Source organism: Eulemur rufifrons, chromosome 24 (assembly GCF_041146395.1).
Source record: "Eulemur rufifrons isolate Redbay chromosome 24, OSU_ERuf_1, whole genome shotgun sequence".
Taxonomy (NCBI): domain Eukaryota; kingdom Metazoa; phylum Chordata; class Mammalia; order Primates; family Lemuridae; genus Eulemur; species Eulemur rufifrons.
In genome coordinates, this window is record NC_091006.1 from 18,320,176 (window position 1) to 18,337,760 (window position 17,585).

Sequence of the window (17,585 nt, forward strand, 5' to 3'; positions counted from 1 at the left end):
AGATCTGTCTTGATCTGTCTCCAACCCTGAAATATGAGGTCCTTTTCATTTTCTATCGCCTCCTCCTAGAGTTCCCATCAGAATTAGGAAAAAAATAATTCAAACTCTCACCATGTTCCACATGATGCTCCATCTGCCCTAACTGACCACTTCTGTGACCTTCTTTGCATTATTCCTTTTCTCACTATCCTCCAACTAAGATGTTGTGAAAATGCCAAGCTTTTTTCCATTCCCCAGTCTTTGCCCTAGGATTTCTCTCTGCCCAGAGCACTTACTCAGATCTCCGCAGAGCCTCCAAGCATACTCCTGTCTTGGAAACAACATTGATATTCTCCACCTCCTAAAATGACTTAAGCCAAAATGTTCACAAAGGCTGTATCCTAATCTGTTTCATGTCCCTAAAGTTGTTCTCTCAGAGAGACCTTCCCTGAACAACCTATCATAAATTGCAACCACATGATGTTTGCTACTTTAAAACAATGTCCAAAGTCAAATCCAGACTCTGCCAGATTTAGAAGTTCTGCCAAACACTCAATGAAATAATGAATCAAATTTTATTCAAAGTATTACAGATATTTGAAAATACCAACTCATTCCATGATCCTAGTATAACTTTGTTACAGAAGCTTAAATAAGCAACATGAGAGATGAAATTTAATCACCAAACTTATGAATATGGATATAAAAATCTTATTTACTAATAAAACTAGCAACAAAGGCAGACAGCATACATCTTGAATTAATCCTGGGAAGGCAGGATAGTTTATCATTGAAAATATATTAATGTAATTTACCATAGTATTGGATTATAAGTTAATAAAAGAAAATATTTAAGCAAAATTTAAATCCATTCATATAACAAAAGTCATTTACTATACCATGCATAGAAATACAGACTTTTAACAAGTTATGTACACTAAAATAAACCTGAATTACAATTATAAAAATGTCAAGAATATTTTCCTTTAATTAGTAGACAGACAAGACTCATGGCTGCTTCAATCCAATATTTTGCCAAAGTTTCTAGCTTGTACCATAGAATAGGAAAAAAATAGGCCAGCATGGTGGCTCATGCCTGTAATCGTAGCACTCTGGGAGGCCAAGGCAGGAGGATCATTTGAACTCAGGAGTTTGAGACCAGCCTGAGCAAGAGCAAGACCCCGTCTCTACTAAAAATAGAAAGAAATTATTTGGACAACTAAAAATATATAGAAAAAATTAGCCAGGCATGGTGGTGCATGCCTGTAGTCCCAGCTTCTTGGCAGGCTGAGGCAGAAGGATTGCTTGAGCCTGGGAGTTTGAGGTTGCTATGAGCTAGGCTGACGCCACGGCACTCTAGCCTGGGCAACAAAGTGAGACTCTGTCTCAAAAAAGAAAAAAGTATTACAGTAGCACAAAACTATAATAATTTCTCGAGATTATATAATGATCTACGTAAAAATTAAAACACTAGAAATTTTATAACATTTTAACAAACTTACCATGTCAGGTCAATAACACAAACCAAATTATATTTCTATAAATGAGAAATATAAGTGCACTTAGTTGTATATTAATTATATAAATTATATATTTCATAAAGATTTACAAAGTGGTTCAAAATTAAGAACCCAATGTCCCACTGTTTTTGGTAAGTCAGGTTGGTGACTTCATATGGACTCCACCGTCTCTCTTCATGCCCTGGAAGAGGCAACCTTATCTTGGTGGCAGCAAATATTGATAAGTAATGAAGGCTGTTGCCACCTGAATCAAGAGGAATATTGGCTGAGTCACAAACCATATCCCTGGACTACAGAATCATCCTTCTCTCTATTCTTGTTTTCTTACCTCAGTAACAATGGCCTTGAGGTGAGCAGGCCAGAGAAGCTACATGAAGCCACAAAACCTTTAGATTATTTTTGACAATGATTTCAGCTACAGAAAATACAGTTATAGAGATCCTGAGAATTTCTGTAAATGCAGACCCCATACAGCCATATTCACTGGAACATTTGTGGATGACCTTTTAGAAGAGGCACATTCCATCTAATTTACTGAGTCTCCTCCACTCCCTATTAACCCAGAATTTCTGTACCAGTTAGAGTTGCATGTGACCCCTGTAGTCTAACAACAAATGACACTAGCCCATACAGTCCTATACATCATGGCACATGGCTCCTTTGCAGGACCTGGGGAAGAGTTCCCCCTGAATAATGCTAGAAATTATATGATATCACTTGTGAACCAGTGAACAAAATTTGCGTTCATAGAAGCACTGGGTGTTGTCACAACTGCCTCCTTTTCATAGTGTCCTCTGGTCTCACAAAAATCCTGGCACTAGGCCACAAAATAGGAAAACAAAGCTTTGTAGTCTCTACCTTGAGGCTTTGGGCAACAATGTAAATTAGACTAATACTGGACAGAGAGCTGTCTTCTGCCATCACATTATCTCTTCTGAAGCACAGAAAATTAGGGATCTCCACAAAATCCGTTCACTCCTTCATGCTCACATCACTATTCTGCTTACCAGTCACCCAACACAATGAATAGAACCCCCAAGATTAAAGGTGAATAAGTTTTCAAAACCTTTATAAAAGGATCATATACCAGAGCAATGTGCACCAAGCAGTTTCCAGGCTGGTGAATTAGAAGCTGGAAAATCTCATCACAAGCATGATGTGAGACCAACAATGTTCCTGAAAAAGTTAATCCTTCTTAGTGAGCTGACAACACAGCTCAGATCAAGTCCTTTGGACCAAAACTGGGCTAGGTCCATGACCTAAAACCAGAGAAAAGGAAATAAGGACTGCCCCATGCCCCAAGGGCTTAGCCTATTCATAATTTCTCCCAGCAAATGGGAGAGTACAGAGGTTTTCTTCTCTGAGCACATGATGTGGACCTGGCAGGTGGAAAAGGTGAAATGGCTTCAGTCTCAGAAACTGGGAATGACATCAGGCTACGGCCCTGGGCACATTAGAAATTGCAATTATTTTCTCTTGTTGCTTTTAGAGTTAAAAAAAAAAAATGCAATTAACCTGAAAATTTCCCATATACCTGAAATTTATGAAGAATCCCCCATTATAGATGTTTGTGAATGAAGTTTAAATTTAGGTTGATGGCTTCCACACTGTCTCCTCCAGCGCTATTATAGTTAATAAAGCAATAGCACATTCCCTGCATATTTAAGGCCTTTATTCAGTGTGAACTCTCTGGTGTCGAGTGAGGTTAGATTTGCGACTAAAGGATTTCCCACATTCACTGCATTCATAAGGTCTTTCTCCAGTGTGAACTCTTTGGTGCTGAATGAGGTCAGATTTGTGGGTGAAGGGTTTTCCACACTCTCTGCACTCATAAGGTCTTTCTCCAGTGTGACCTCTATGGTGTTGAATAAGACTGGACCTCTGGCTAAAGGATTTCCCACATTCACTACATTCATAAGGCCTTTCTCCAGTGTGAACTCTCTGGTGCTGAATGAGGCTAGCATTTTGGCTAAAAGATTTTCCACACTCACTACACTCATAAGGCTTTTCTCCAGTGTGAACTCTCCGGTGTTGAAAGAGGCCAGAGCGTTGTCTAAAAGATTTGCCACACTCACCACACTCATAAGGTCTTATGCCAGTATGAATTCTCCTGTGTTGAATGAGGTCAGATTTGCGGGTAAAAGATTTTCTACATTCACTGCATTGATAAGGCCTTTCTCCGGTGTGAACTCTTTGGTGTTGAATGAGGATAAATTTACGGCTAAAGGATTTCTCACATTCACTGCACTCATAAGGCCTATCACCACTGTGAACACTGCGGTGTCGAATGAGGTTAGAGAACTGTCTAAAGGATTTCCCACATTCACTGCACTTATAAGGTCTTTCCCCACTGTGAATTCTCTGGTGTTGAATGAGTTCAGATTTGCAGCTAAAGGCTTTCCCACAATCACTGCACTGATACGGCATTTCTCCAGTATGAACTCTCCTGTGCCGAATGAGATTGAATATTTGTCTGAAGGCTTTCCCACATTCACAGCACTCATAAGGCCTTTCTCCAGTATGAACTCTTTGGTGTCGAAAGAGGCTAGAGCTTTGTCTAAAGGATTTCCCACACTCACCACACTCGTAAGGTCTTTCTCCAGTGTGAACTCTCTGGTGTTCAATGAGGTTGGATCTGTAGCTAAAGGATTTCCTACATTCACCACACTCATAATGCATTCCTCCTGCGTGATATCTCTGGTGGTGAATGAGTTTGTATTTATGGATAAAGGCTTTTCCACATTCATTGCATTCATAAAGCCTCTCTCCATTGTGACTTCGTTTGTGTACAAAAAGGTGGCACTTTTTGCTAAAGGATTTCTCACATTCACTGCACTCATATGTCCTTTTTCCAGTGTGAATTTGCTGGTGCTGAACAAGAGTGTTCTTGAAGGTAAAAGCTTTCTCATATTTGCTACACTTATAAAGCTCACCTTCAGAGCAGACACTCTGATGCTGAACAAGTGTGTGTTTGTGGCTTGATGCTTTTTTATATTCATCCCACTTGTAACTTCTTCCACTGAAAAATGTTTGCATACACTTGCTGCTTCTACTATGTGGCTCCTCACCATTGGGAGTAATCTGGTGCTGGAGAGAGCCCATGGTGGCTGGGAAGCCCTCCCCACAAGTGAAAGGATTTGTTGACACATGGAACCCGCAGCTTGTCACAAACATGGCCCCGTCCACATCCCTTTTCCAGGTCTCCTCTCCACTGTAATGCTTTTCATGCTGGTGAAGGTTTGCACTGAAACAGAAGCCTCTCGTGCTTGTGTCATCCAAGTGTGATTTCTGCACAGGGTGTGCGGTTTGGTGCTCAACCTGATGCAAGATGTCTTTTGAGACTAGGACACACATCTCACTGAGTTGAGTCTTCTGGGTAGATGGACCCGCCTCAGAAATCCTGACCTGTGACATTCCCTCTACAGATACATTCTGCTCAGAGGTTATCACCTCATCCTCTATTCCATGGCAATAACCTGAAATCAGAGAAATGCTGATGAAATGCATGTTGACTTTGGTGGGAGGAGAAAAAAAAAAATCTATCACAAAAATGTGTGAGATACAAGTAATGAGTCTGTGGGACTGTATAGAGAACAAGAGAACCGAGGGAAGATTGAAACATATAGGCTTCCTTGAAGTACTGAACCTTTGAAGATTACAGAATAGGGGAGACCTCACCAGACAAAGAACACAAGGATGGGTACTGTATGTGAGGAGAAGCAGGGTCTCTAACTCACTCTCTGCCAAAAGCCTTCAGCAGGACCTTGTTTGTTAATGGCATGTGTGTGCCATGCAGGTTGCTGGTGTCCAGTCCCAGGAAAAGCCAACTGGAACTAAATAGCTGGTGATCAAGGATTATTTGAGGATGTGTGCATACCTCACAACACTGAATCAAACTAAAGAACACTACAGAGTAGTGGAGAGGAACAAGTGATGTGTAGAGGCCACAAGGGTGGAGGTAGCCAGAAGCTGGAAGTGACAGATGATAAGACAAGTTGGCAAAGTATTAAGTGTAGGGAAGTCGACATAAAAATGAGTTATGGCCAGTGGCACTTGCACCAAAATATAGTTGGGCACACTACAGGTTCCAGGTATAATTTGAACACAACCATGATGTCTTGCCTTTCCTCAGTTGCCATTCACCAGGACCAGGCCTCTTCTGAGACCATCTCACAATGTCCACTGTGTAAAGCAACCAGGACTTTCCCTGTAACCACATGGGACAAGGAAAGAGGAAAAGTGAGTGACCAGTACTGGCTTAGAACAACATGGCACACAATAGTATGCAGAAAGAAAAATATTACAGAAAAAGGAGGGTCTTGCAAAAACAGCCCATAGTTCATATAAACAGTGACCACGACAATGCTGACAATTCCTGGCACAGGTGGCCATGATGAAATGGCAGCTGGAGGAAAGGGGCAGAAACTGGGGCACAAAGTACCATGGATCTTTACACAGTCACCCTGAAAGGGAAAAAGCAAGAAAGATGAAAGCAAGACTCCTGAGCCAGAGCTAATTCTGGAGTAAAAAAGAAGGTAGAGACCACTCAGGACACTAGGAGGGATGCGAGAACCTTACCCAGGGATGCTACAAGTGCAAAGTTCTCCAGCATGACACTGCAGTACAGGAGCCTTTGAGCCTCATCAAGGAGCATCCACTCTTCCTGGGAGAAACAGATGGCCACATCCTCAAAGGTCATACCCTGTCATAATGGGAATAGTTCAATCCATGATCAGCTTCTCATGATTAGACCCTAAGTACACCATCCCACTTCTCCCCATATCCATCCCCTGGCCACCTGTTCCCCACCTCAGAGTAGATACCCAGCACCACTGACTGATGCCTGTTCTCTCCCCACAGTTCCACCGATGCTGTGTCCTTCTACAACAACAACAGGCAGGTGAACAGACTGACAATATCTAAGTTCTGGGCCTGGCACTAGGGTACACTGCCTCTTGTTAATGTGGTGGGTGTCACAAACACTGGTTAGGGAGAGAAGTGGCCATGGAGAGGGTGTGGGTGATCTGACATTGGTCTTATCAGGAAAGACCCCTCAGTTTCCCAAGATCATCCCTCCAAGATAAAAGTAACATGGGCTCACCCCCTTCACCCTTATGACTCTAATTCACCCATGGGGCCATGAGTGCACACTCCCTCTTATGCACATCACTCTTTGAACCATACCTCTCTCACACAGTTGCACAACCTCAAAGGTCACACACCTGTGCCATGATGGGGACAGTTCATTCCATGATCAGCATCTCTCCTAGGTCTCCAAATTCATCCCCCCATGCATCCATCCCCTGCTCACCCTTCTTCCTATCTCTCCACCTCAGAGAACACATGCCCCAGTGATACTGATGCCCACTGTCTCCTCATCACCCCATTGTTTACTGTGTCCTCCTACAGCAACAACAGGCAGGTGGGCAACCATCTAAGCTCTGAGCCTGGTATGCAAGCAACCACCCTCTCTTGTAAGGCAACTCCCCAGGATCCTCCAGATCCTGGATCTCAGACACAACCAATGGTTTGGGTTCACACTTCACCCTTATGTCCTCAATGCCAGGGCCCTGGCGCCATTAGTTTACATTTCCTCTGCATGTGCACACCACTCTTTCCATCATGCCTCTCTCACAGCCTCACTCCTACAGCCACAGCTCTCTCCCTGCCCCATACCATGGGCATCTCCTTGGCCTCCCCACATAGGGCCTACAGAGTGGCTGGCAAATTCAAACAAGATTCAGTACTATCCCAGACCTTTACTGTCTTTACTGCCAGAGGCAGCCTAGACTCTCACCATGAAGGCCTCTACACTGACTCGATTCCTTGTTTCAACCTCAACCAGCAAGAACCAGCTGTGGATCTCAGATACTCATGGCTCTCTTCCACTTCTGGGCCACACTTACTGTCCCGTAACCAATCACAATTTTCATCTCACTAACCAATTTCATTCAAGGTCCAACCCCAGTGTCTCTCTACCCAAGTCCAGTAAGTTCCAAAGATGCCCCTAAGCTAACCTGACAGCATAACAGAAACACCCCAGGTCCCACCAAGAATTACAATAAAATCCTGGTGAGTCTGTAAGAGGTGGATAAGCACCAGCCAGCCCTAGCATCATCTTGTCTGAATTGCTCCTATGCTTCCACATCCATTTCATGTCTATTCATCTCCGAGAAGCTTTGCCCACATGCCAGACCATACTCTCTCTCTGACTTTCCCCATGGACCTGTGTTGTGATACTCACTTCCCACAACCAGGGGCCCAAGCAGAAGACCTGGTCTTTGGCCCTTCCCTCCCCTTCCTGGGAAACTATTATCATTACCATCATGACTAGGCTTCCCCTCTATTAAATGTGACCCACAGCTCTACATACTGTCCACTGCTTTTTGGAGAAGTAACAATTCTGAACCTCTCCTCACAGTTCCAGACCTATGGATCCAGTTGCCCTGAACTTTTCTCTGAAAATTCTCATGTTCTTAATAAGCCAAAAATAAAACTTCTGATATTCTCATTGAAATTATACCTATTATGAACCTCCCCATCTCAGTTGATGGACCTTCCATCCTTCCAGCTGCCAAAATGGAACCTTCAAATCATCCCTGACCTCTGTCTCTCACATTTGCAAAATTAGAAAATTCAGGTAGCCCTACTTAAAAAACTAATCCAGATTCAACCAATTCTCCCATCTCCACAGCCACCACCCTGGCCCAGCTACTACCACATTGACCTGGACTATCCCAGTAGCCTTGTCTCTGGTCTTCCTACCACGCCCCTCACCTTACAGTCTGTTTTCCATGCTGCAGCCACGGGGAGCCTGATGAGAACTGGATCAGATCACCTTTCTCCACTCCAAACCTCCCATTGCTACTATCACATAAAGAATGGACACTCAACTTTTCAAGGAGCCATTCTAGGTCTGACTTCTGCCCCATTGCTCCCTGTTTCCATGAGAAAGAAAGCAGACTTGCAGGACCCTGAACCAGCTCAGCCTACTCTCCAAGCCTTTGCAATATACACATTGGTAATGATGCCCTGAACAACGTTCCACATCTCATTTCTATTGGTTGCCAACAGCTTCCTACAACCCTCGGCCTAGACTTAGGACCGTGGGCTTTATATTTGTTCAAGGTCCCAGGGCCCAAGGGTAGGAGAGTGTCAGAACAGCCCAAAGACACCAGTAACAGACCACATGGGTGGGATGAGAATTAGTGACATTCACCAGTTCAGGCTCCCTACAGTAATAATCTGAAATTTCTACAGGAATCTGTAGAAAGAAGAAAGACATGAGAGTCAAGCAACCACAGCTTACGTTGCCCAGTGACCCTGCCCACTTCTGGAGCCGGGCAGCCTGCGATGGCTGCATTATCCCTGTGCCTCAGTCCTCAGTACTGCCTCTTACCAGTTGTGTGAGCCTGGACAAGAGCTCAACCTTCTTGTGCCTATTACCATCTCTCTTCCAGTCTGTTTTCCCTCTGAAGAACTTTTGGAAAGCTTTTAGAACCCTATCTCAGACTATGTCCCTCTCTGTCCCCAAATCTACAAGGCTCCCAATGTCCTGAGAATGAAGGTTAGATTCCTCAGGTGCAACTCTGTCTCACTGTCTGTTTCCTGCAGACACAAGATGGACCCCGAGTTCCCGAATCCTCCCAGCTCAGTCGCACCTCCAACCTTTTGCACGTGCCGGTCCCTCTGCCTGTCACACTCTCCCACAGCCCGTCACAATGAGTGTCAGAAATAGGGTCCCCACCCACGAGCGCCTCACTATCCCAGACACAGGGGGCTGGGCTACAGGGACTTGAGCAGGCGCCTCTCACTGGGTGCTTTAGGAACTGGGTGAAGGTGAGCACAGGTAAGGCCCGGAGGACGCGGCACTGACCTGAGCCGGGTCCCTCAGCGCAGCCGCCGCCATCGAACTCTGTGGGCAGAGCGGGGGACCCAGACACGGCGGTCCCTCTCCTGTGCCTGGCCAGGGCATCCGCGGCGGCGTCACAGATCCTCAAATCCGCCTCTCAAGCCGTCTCCATCCAGTCACCCCGGTCCGGACAAAGCGCTCCGGAGCTCCTAGTGAGGTGAAAAGATCAGAGAGAAGCCAAAACGATCGCCACGAGGAGGATGCCAGAAGGCACACCCCATCGCGATGAGCATGCACGGAAGTGTCCCTGTCCTGAGTTTTCATTGGATCAACTCCCCTGCCATTTAGTGTATTGCCCTCTGGGTAGTGTAGTCTCCAAAACTCCACGGGACTAGTCGGAGTGTGTCCCAGCCTTGACCTCTGCGCACGTAGGGTGTGAGACACAGGGCACGGTGCTGGCTGTTGACGACTTCTCTTCCAGGAGACAGGGAGGTTCTCACCCCTTCTTAAAGGGGCCATTTTCAGATTTCTGGGGAGTGTTGTCTGTAGCTGATCACTTAAGTGTTTAGACTCATTTTAGACTCCCCGGGTACAATTTGGTAAAGCTATGAAACCATTATCATAATCATGAAAATTAACTTACCTGTCACCCATATATTTACTTCGTGCCATTTTATCATGACTCTCCCTGCCTTTCCCAGCTCTCCACACGTGGATTTCCTTTACATTAAATCAGTTGGCATTTTCTAGAATTTTAAGTTATTGTATATACCTTTAAAAAAAAAAAAAACTGGTTTTCCCCATGCTATGTAATTATTTTAAGATGAGATTCAACAATGATGCTTATTTGAGTAGTTCTTTTTATTGCTGAGTACCATTCTGTTCTGTGCATCTGTTCAGCTGTTTAGGGACTTTTATGTTATTTATAGATTTTGTATATTACAAATAAAGCTGCTATAAATACTTGCATTCAATGAAAGTTTAATATTTTAAGAATTCCCAAACTTTAATCCAAATGGTTGTTTCCTGTTATGTGCATGAGAGTTTCAGTTCTGCTACATCCCTGCCAACACTTCATATGATTAGTCTTTTTTTTTTGCCCTTTGCATGTGTGTGTAGTATTGTCTCATTGGTTTTCTTTTTATTTTCATTATTATTTTTTTTTTATAGAGATGAGGTCTTGCTCTTGCTCTGGCAGGTCTCGAACTCCTGAGCTCAAGTGATCCTCCTGCCTCAGCTTCCCAGAGTGCTAGGATTACAGGCATGAGCCTGGCCCTGTCTCACTGGTTTTTAATGCATTTCCCTAAAATTTCACAATGTTGAGCATTTTTTGTGTTTATTTGCCATGTGTATATCTTCTTTGGTAAAATGTTCATATCTTTTTGCTATTTTCTTTTGATGAGTTTGTTATTTTAACAAATAAGCAGTGCAATAACAAAGACATAAGATGGAATTTTACTCCTATGATGTAATTTCTTTGCCATAAGGAACAAGTGCTTTTATACTAGAGGAAAATTTTTTTCCTTCATTTCTTGTGCACAATGTAATGCTCATATACCCCATACACTTTTATCTTTAAACTACATTAACATGATCTCTATCACTTTCTTCTTTAGTCTAAACTTTTTATAATACATGAAATTAAGCCTAGGTTTGTAATCCTTGCCAATTTTCTTGGTGCAAATACTTCTATCATGGTCAATTTCCTCTCTCTTTTTTTTTTTGTCTCCTTATTTGGTGATTTTAGATAGTCCTTGGTGATAAAATTAGAACTGTTAATATGTAAACAGTGGTTTATGTACAGAAATACTTTTGGTTTCATTAGGCAAACCTTTACTGAATGCATAACTAGTCATGGCATTTTATTAAAACTGCTTATTAAATCTCTCATCTTCCCTACTAGACTCTAATATTTGAGAAAGTTAAGGCCTTTTTTCCTATTCACTACTATGGTCCCATCTCCTAGGAAAATCATAGTATAGGAGGCCCTGAAGAAACATTTAAATGAGTTGTGGAAAGGAAGCCAGGTTCTAGCACCTGTGTTCAAGTGCATACTATAGTCCAGAAAGGCCTGTCTTTATAAAGCATGAAAAACAGGTGTTGAAACACAGTGGCCTATGGGCTGCATGAATGAACGCTCACATGGGTAAAATTTTTGTTTCTGCCTTAGTTCTATTGCATATGATCTTTTATATAAGCATGCCGAAAGACACATGTAGAAATTTTGTAAATAAAGTTAACACTCATTAGTGAGCAAATAGTTAAGTGATGGTTTGTTTTTACCATAAAAACAAAATATACATACTCAAAAGAATTGAAAAGAGGAACACAAACAAATATTTGTGCACTCACCTTCATAGCAGCATTATTCACAATAGCCAAAGGTGGAAGCAACACAAATGTCCTTTAACGGAGAAATGATTAAACATGATGTGTGTGTGTGTGTGTGTGTATAAAAAACAATATCATTCATCCTTTAAAAGGAAGGAGTTTTGATACATGTTACAACATGAATGAACTTTGAAGACCTATGTTAAGCGAAATAAGCCAGACATAAAAGGACAAATATTGTATGATTCCATTATATGAGGTACCTGGAATATTAAAATTCAGAGAGATAGAAAGTACAGTCATCCCTCAGTATACTCAGGGGATTGGTTTCAAAATCCATGAATACTCAAGTCCTGCATTCAGCCCTCCATATACTCAGGTTTCATATTTGGCTAGAAAAAATCCACTTAAAGTGGGCCCTTGCAGTTCAAACCCATGTTATTCAAGGGTCAACTGTATAATAGAGGTTACCAGGAGTTGTAAGGAGGAGGGATTAGGGAGTTATTGTTTAGTGTGTACAGAGTTTCAGTTTGTAATGACAAAAAGTTCTGGACATGGATGGTGGTGATAGTTGCATAACAATGTTAATGTACTTAATGCCACTGAACTGCACATTTTAAAATAATTAAAATGGTAAATTTTGTGTATATTTTATGACAAAAAGAGAAAAAAGAATAGCTTCAATTATAAGTAATCTAAGTGGTATGATCACACCTGTTTATTTATGCAAGATAATTCAAGGAAAACGAATATATACATATATATTAGCTCTAATTCTCACTACTATAGTGAAGAATGTAGGAGAATATTTTTTTCTTTGTGCATTTTTTCCTTCCAAAATCATATGGTATAAGAAAGAAAAGTTTTTATACGTTAAAAAAAAAAACAGGCCGGGTGCGGTGGCTCATGCCTGTAATCCTAGCATTCTGGGAGGCCGAGGTGGGAGGATCGCTCGAGGTCAGGAGTTCAAGACCAGCCTGAGCAAGAGCGAGACCCCCTCTGTACTAAAAATAGAAAGAAATGATCTGGACAGCTAAAAATATATATAGAAAAAAATTAGCCGGGCATGGTGGCACATGCCTGTAGTCCCAGCCACTTGGGAGGCTGAGGCAGAAGGATTGCTTGAACCCAGGAGTTTGAGGTTGCTGTGAGCTAGGCTGACACCACAGCACTCTAGCCCGGACAACAGAGTGAGACTCTGTCTCAAAAAAAAAAAAAAAAACAGTTAATTAAATTTACAAAATAACCCTTTGGTAAAATACATTACGCTTATTGATAAATAATTGATTTGTGTTAAAAGGTCATGTTTAAGTAAAAAGTGATTTTTTTCAAGATGCACACTTCATATAATGAAAGAAAATTGATTTTTAGCACAAAATTTGACATAAATTGTTATTTATTGATTCTTCTAAGCAATCACCACATTTTCCTTGAGTCCCATTAAATGTCAGGAAGTGCTAGACACTAGGATCACCTAAGGCATGTCTTAGGCAGACATCCTTCTGTTCAGGACCTTACAGTTTTTAAAGGGGGAGACATATTGAGAAATAAAACTGCACTATGGTATAAGAACTTTAGAAGAGGGGAGTCTAAGGTGCTGTATGGTACCTGAGGGTAAACACCATATAAGGTGACTGAAGCTTGTGTAAGAAGGTGAGAAAGGGGACATGTAAGATGATAAAGGATGTCAATGAGTTAAATGAATACATAAAGGGGAACAAATACAGGTTTAGTAGAACACCAGGTGCACAGCCATAGAGGACACATCCTAGACCTTATTGTCAGTTTTAAATGTTTTTCCAATTACACAATATAGTCAGTGACTCCATTTTTCCAATCTCAAGCTCCCATCTACTGGCCTTTTTCCTTTTTTTTTTTTTGAGACAGAATCTCACTCTGTTCCCTGGGCTAGAGTGCCATGGCGTCAGAATAGTTCACAGCAACCTCAAACTCCTGGGCTCAAGCAATCCTTCTGCCTCAGCCTCCCAAGTAGCTGGGACTACAGGCATGCACCACCATGCCCGGCTAATTTTTTCTATATATATATTTTTAGTTGTCCAGATAATTTCTTTCTATTTTTAGTATTGATAGGGTCTCACTCTTGCTCAGGCTGGTCTCGAATTCCTGACCTCGAGTGATCCTCCCGCCTCGGCCTCCCAGAGTGCTAGGATTACAGGCATGAGCCACCATGCCCAGCCACAACAAACTTTTTAAAAACATGTTTATAAGTGGTAAAGAGTCATAAATATGATGAAGAGATGAACAATTGAATTAAGCTACTTTAATAAAAGCAAAACACACATATTTTTCTTTCCAGGGTCTGCTGAATTCTAAAAAATTCATCTTCCTTTAGATGGAAAGAGAATGATTCCCAGGGACTTGGCAATGGGGATTGTCTTCTTTTCCCAGACTGGAGTGGGAATCCTGGGCAATTCCTCACTTTTATTTCATTATATCTTCTCTGTATCCATTAGAAAAAGTTTGACGCCCAAAGACCTGATTTTAAAGCACCTGACTTTAGCCAATTCCTTGGCTGTTATCTCAAAAGGAATTCTTCAGACACTGGCAGGGTTTCGGTTGAAATATTTCCTGGGTGACATTGGATGTAAACTTGTTTTTTACCTTTATCGTGTAGCCCAGGGGATTTCCCTGTATACTACTTGCCTCCTGAGTTGCTTCCAAGAAATCACAATCAGCCCCAGTAACAGCAGGTGCATGGCACTTAAACACAGAGCCACAAAGTACATTGATCCCTTCTGTTTACTCAGCTGGCTTGTGCATCTGCTTTTAAACATCATGATTCCCATGAGAATGACCAGCCCCAGTAACAGCAGAAATATCACTGAGATGTTGAATTTTGGGTACTGCTCAGGGTTAATGTCTGGCATAACTGCAACTCCATTGTATGTGTGCATGCTCTGCTTCAGTGATGTTCTGTGTTTTGGTCTCATGACTTGGGCTAGTGGCCTCATGGTGAGCACCCTCTACGGGCACAAGAGGCAAGTACAGTATATCCACAATGCTCACTACTTCTCTAGACTCTCCCCTGACACCAGAGCCACCCAAACCATCCTGATCCTGGTCTGCACCTTTGTCACCTTATACTCGTTCTCTTCCATCTCGGTGCTTTATATGGTGCTCTTTGATAATCCAGAGCTATGGCTGATAAAAACGATTGCTGGCCGGGCGCGGTGGCTAGCACTCTGGGAGGCCGAGGCGGGAGGATCACTTGACGTCAGGAGTTCAAGACCAGCCTGAGCAAGAGCAAGACCCCATCTGTACTAAAAATAGAAAGAAATGATCTGGACAGCTAAAAATATATATAGAATAAAATTAGCCGGGCATGGTGGCGCATGCCTGTAGTCCCAGCTACTTGGCAGGCTGAGGCAGAATTGCTTGAACCCAGGAGTTTGAGGTTGCTGTGAGCTAGGCTGACGCCATGGCACTCTAGCCCGGGCAATAGAGTGAGACTCTGTCTCAAAAAACAAACACACACATGAACAAAAAAACCATTGCATTTGTAGAAACATGTTACCCCACTTTTACTCTCTTTGTACTCATCAGTAATAACTTTGCCTCCAGGCTTTATTTTCCCTGCTGGGGGAAAAGGTAATTTTCTCTAAGTTTGTCACAAGGTCTGGTGGTTTGTGTTCTCTGACATGTTCATAAGTTCCTTCATCCATTACGTAAGGCTAAGCCTCTACTGCTGCAGCCCCCAACTCCGAGGCTGCAGAGCTCTGCTGCCACTCTCTTCCTTATGCCCAATCTGTGGGAAAATTGTCTTCCATGAAACTTATGAAGGGAGGGGGTGCACAGCAGGAGGTGAGCAGCCTGCTAGCAAGCTAAACTTCATCTCTATTTACAGCCACACCTCCATCGCTGGCATCACTGCCTGAGCTCTGCCTCCCCCACCCCTACCCCCCACCCATGGAAAAACTGTCTTCCATGAAACTGGTCCCTGATGCCAAAAAGGTTGGGGATAGCTACTCTACTGTGTGCCAGACACTATTAGGTAATGGCATAATAAATTAGGCAGGCACGTAAGTCCCACCCCTCACAGAGATGGCAACATATTTCAATGATCTTAAGGCACACCTTTTTCTTCATTCTAATAAGTCTGAAATTAGGACGCATCACATACTGATGTCAGTCTGTGTGACTGACTCTCGCATTATATAAAACATTAAGGTACCTTATTATAGCATTTTTCTTTCTGGATTGCCTATAAAACTTTAGCCAGTACATAGATTTTAAACATGCACTTGTACAAATTATTACATAATTTTTTTTGGAACATCAGCTGTTTTATTTATTGAGCACTCACTATATTCCAATCCCATTCCCACCTGAAAAGCCGAGAGAAATCTAAGAAAACTGGACATTGGGGGAACAGGGGAAACACCAGAGCCTGCTATCTGGCCAATCTCTATAATATTAGAAAAGGGGCCAAGATGCCTTCTGAGGAGAAAAAGCTGTTTCTGGTGAGGTTTGCACCCAAGGGTCAAAGCAATTGTACACCTAACACACATCTCTCCTGAAAAGGAACCTCTAAAACCCGTTTTTAAGAAAGAGCCAATTCTTAGAGGTCCTTGTCTATGATCCATTCACTGTGTGAGCCAAATCTCACTATGTTAGCCATAAGCACTACAGCCAAAAATTAGGTCGTCCTTTAAAGAGTAGGCTGTAGCTGGCAGTAATGGCTGTTTTGAAAACAAACAAGGGGCATGGGCGCCCACGCTGGCTTAGCTTGCAGTCATAGGCACTCACTTCCATCAGGGGAATCAAGGCTTAGGACAGATGGTGACTTTTTTTTTTTTTAATAGCATGGCGAGGGCTTTCAATGCATTTCCGTCTGTCGTCCCAGACCCCACTAGGCAGAGAAGCAGCCCGCTCCACGAGCACACAGGGCTGGCTGGAGGAGGATGGGAGGTTAGGACACCAACCTGATGAGTTCAGATCGTTGGGTAGGCTCTCGGCCTCGGAGCTCTGCTCACTGCCCATGGTGCCGGCAGCGGTGGCAACGGAAGAATGGCGGGCAGGGTGGTCACAGCCCCAGCGGCGGGGCGACAGGGCACGGGCCGGGGACCGGAGGCCACATAAAATCTGGGCGCCGCAGTGAGGCCAAAGTGGGGGGATGGAGCGCTCAGCCCACGCAGGGCTTGGGCGGCGGGGGATGGGGAGGCCCTATTTGGGGAACGGAAACGCAAGGAGGCGCGGTGCGAATGCACGCTGCTCGCCCTCCTTCTTTGGGGGAGCCCTACGAGAAGAGGCAGGGGACACCAGCTTTGCCTCGCCCGGAACCCTTATTACATAATTTAAATTAATATAAATGCACCCAGGAAATACACCCAGTACACTTCAAGTAGTCTGAAGGCTTAGGAAAAGATTCCCTGAGAACTTTTTTTTTAATGTTTGAAATGAATTTTCTGCAGTGATTTACTAAGTGTAGACGGTTGGAAAGAGTATTCCAAGAATAGATAAAGGTACACATGAAGGACTGGTGTTGGGCACCAGTGCTAGTGTTGGGCACTGGTGTTGGTGGTATGAGCATTTAGGAAATGGAAAGGACTGACACAGAATGAAGGATAATTCACATCAAGATGCTGAATTGAGCAGATACAATTATTTCTGGAAATGTTAAATAATAAATTAGCTGACCCATAAACCCAATGTAGAAAATTTAAAAATTTTAAATGATTAAAAATTAAACTCTAGTTTTATACAAACTGTAATAATATGGCAACATTGTTTATATGATGGTAAATAGCAAAAAGATACAGCTCAACTTTAAAATTATTAAACCAGTCTAATTGTTTAAAGTCATCTTTATAGGTATATGAACTTTTAAAAATATTTATAAACACCTACGTACATAAACCAAATGTTTAAAGACTCTGGATAGT

At 42.8% G+C, this 17,585-nt stretch overlaps 1 protein-coding gene across 1 annotated transcript; it reads right to left on the minus strand.

Annotated features, from left to right (window-relative positions):
• Window positions 1-3,170: 3,170 nt before the first annotated feature.
• Window positions 3,171-16,683, minus strand: LOC138374256 (zinc finger protein 551-like). Its single transcript, XM_069456967.1, has 5 exons — window positions 16,626-16,683; window positions 9,532-9,560; window positions 9,376-9,414; window positions 6,078-6,201; window positions 3,171-4,975 (listed from the first exon to the last, which is right to left on the minus strand). The coding sequence occupies exons 1-5, from the start codon at window positions 16,681-16,683 to the stop codon at window positions 3,171-3,173; spliced, it is 2,055 nt and encodes a 684-aa protein (XP_069313068.1).
• Between the last annotated feature and the right edge of the window lie 902 nt (window positions 16,684-17,585).

Excerpts from the sequence above, each read along its gene's own strand:
- LOC138374256 (XM_069456967.1), bottom strand. The coding sequence starts at position 16,683 with ATGGGCAGTGAGCAGAGCTCCGAGGCCGAGAGCCTACCCAACGATCTG. Across the intron at positions 9,561-16,625 it reads CAACGATCTGAACTCATCAG|GAGCTCCGGAGCGCTTTGTC; the intron begins GTTGGTGTCCTA and ends TCACCTCACTAG. Across the intron at positions 4,976-6,077 it reads TGCACTTGTAGCATCCCTGG|GTTATTGCCATGGAATAGAG; the intron begins GTAAGGTTCTCG and ends CTCTGATTTCAG.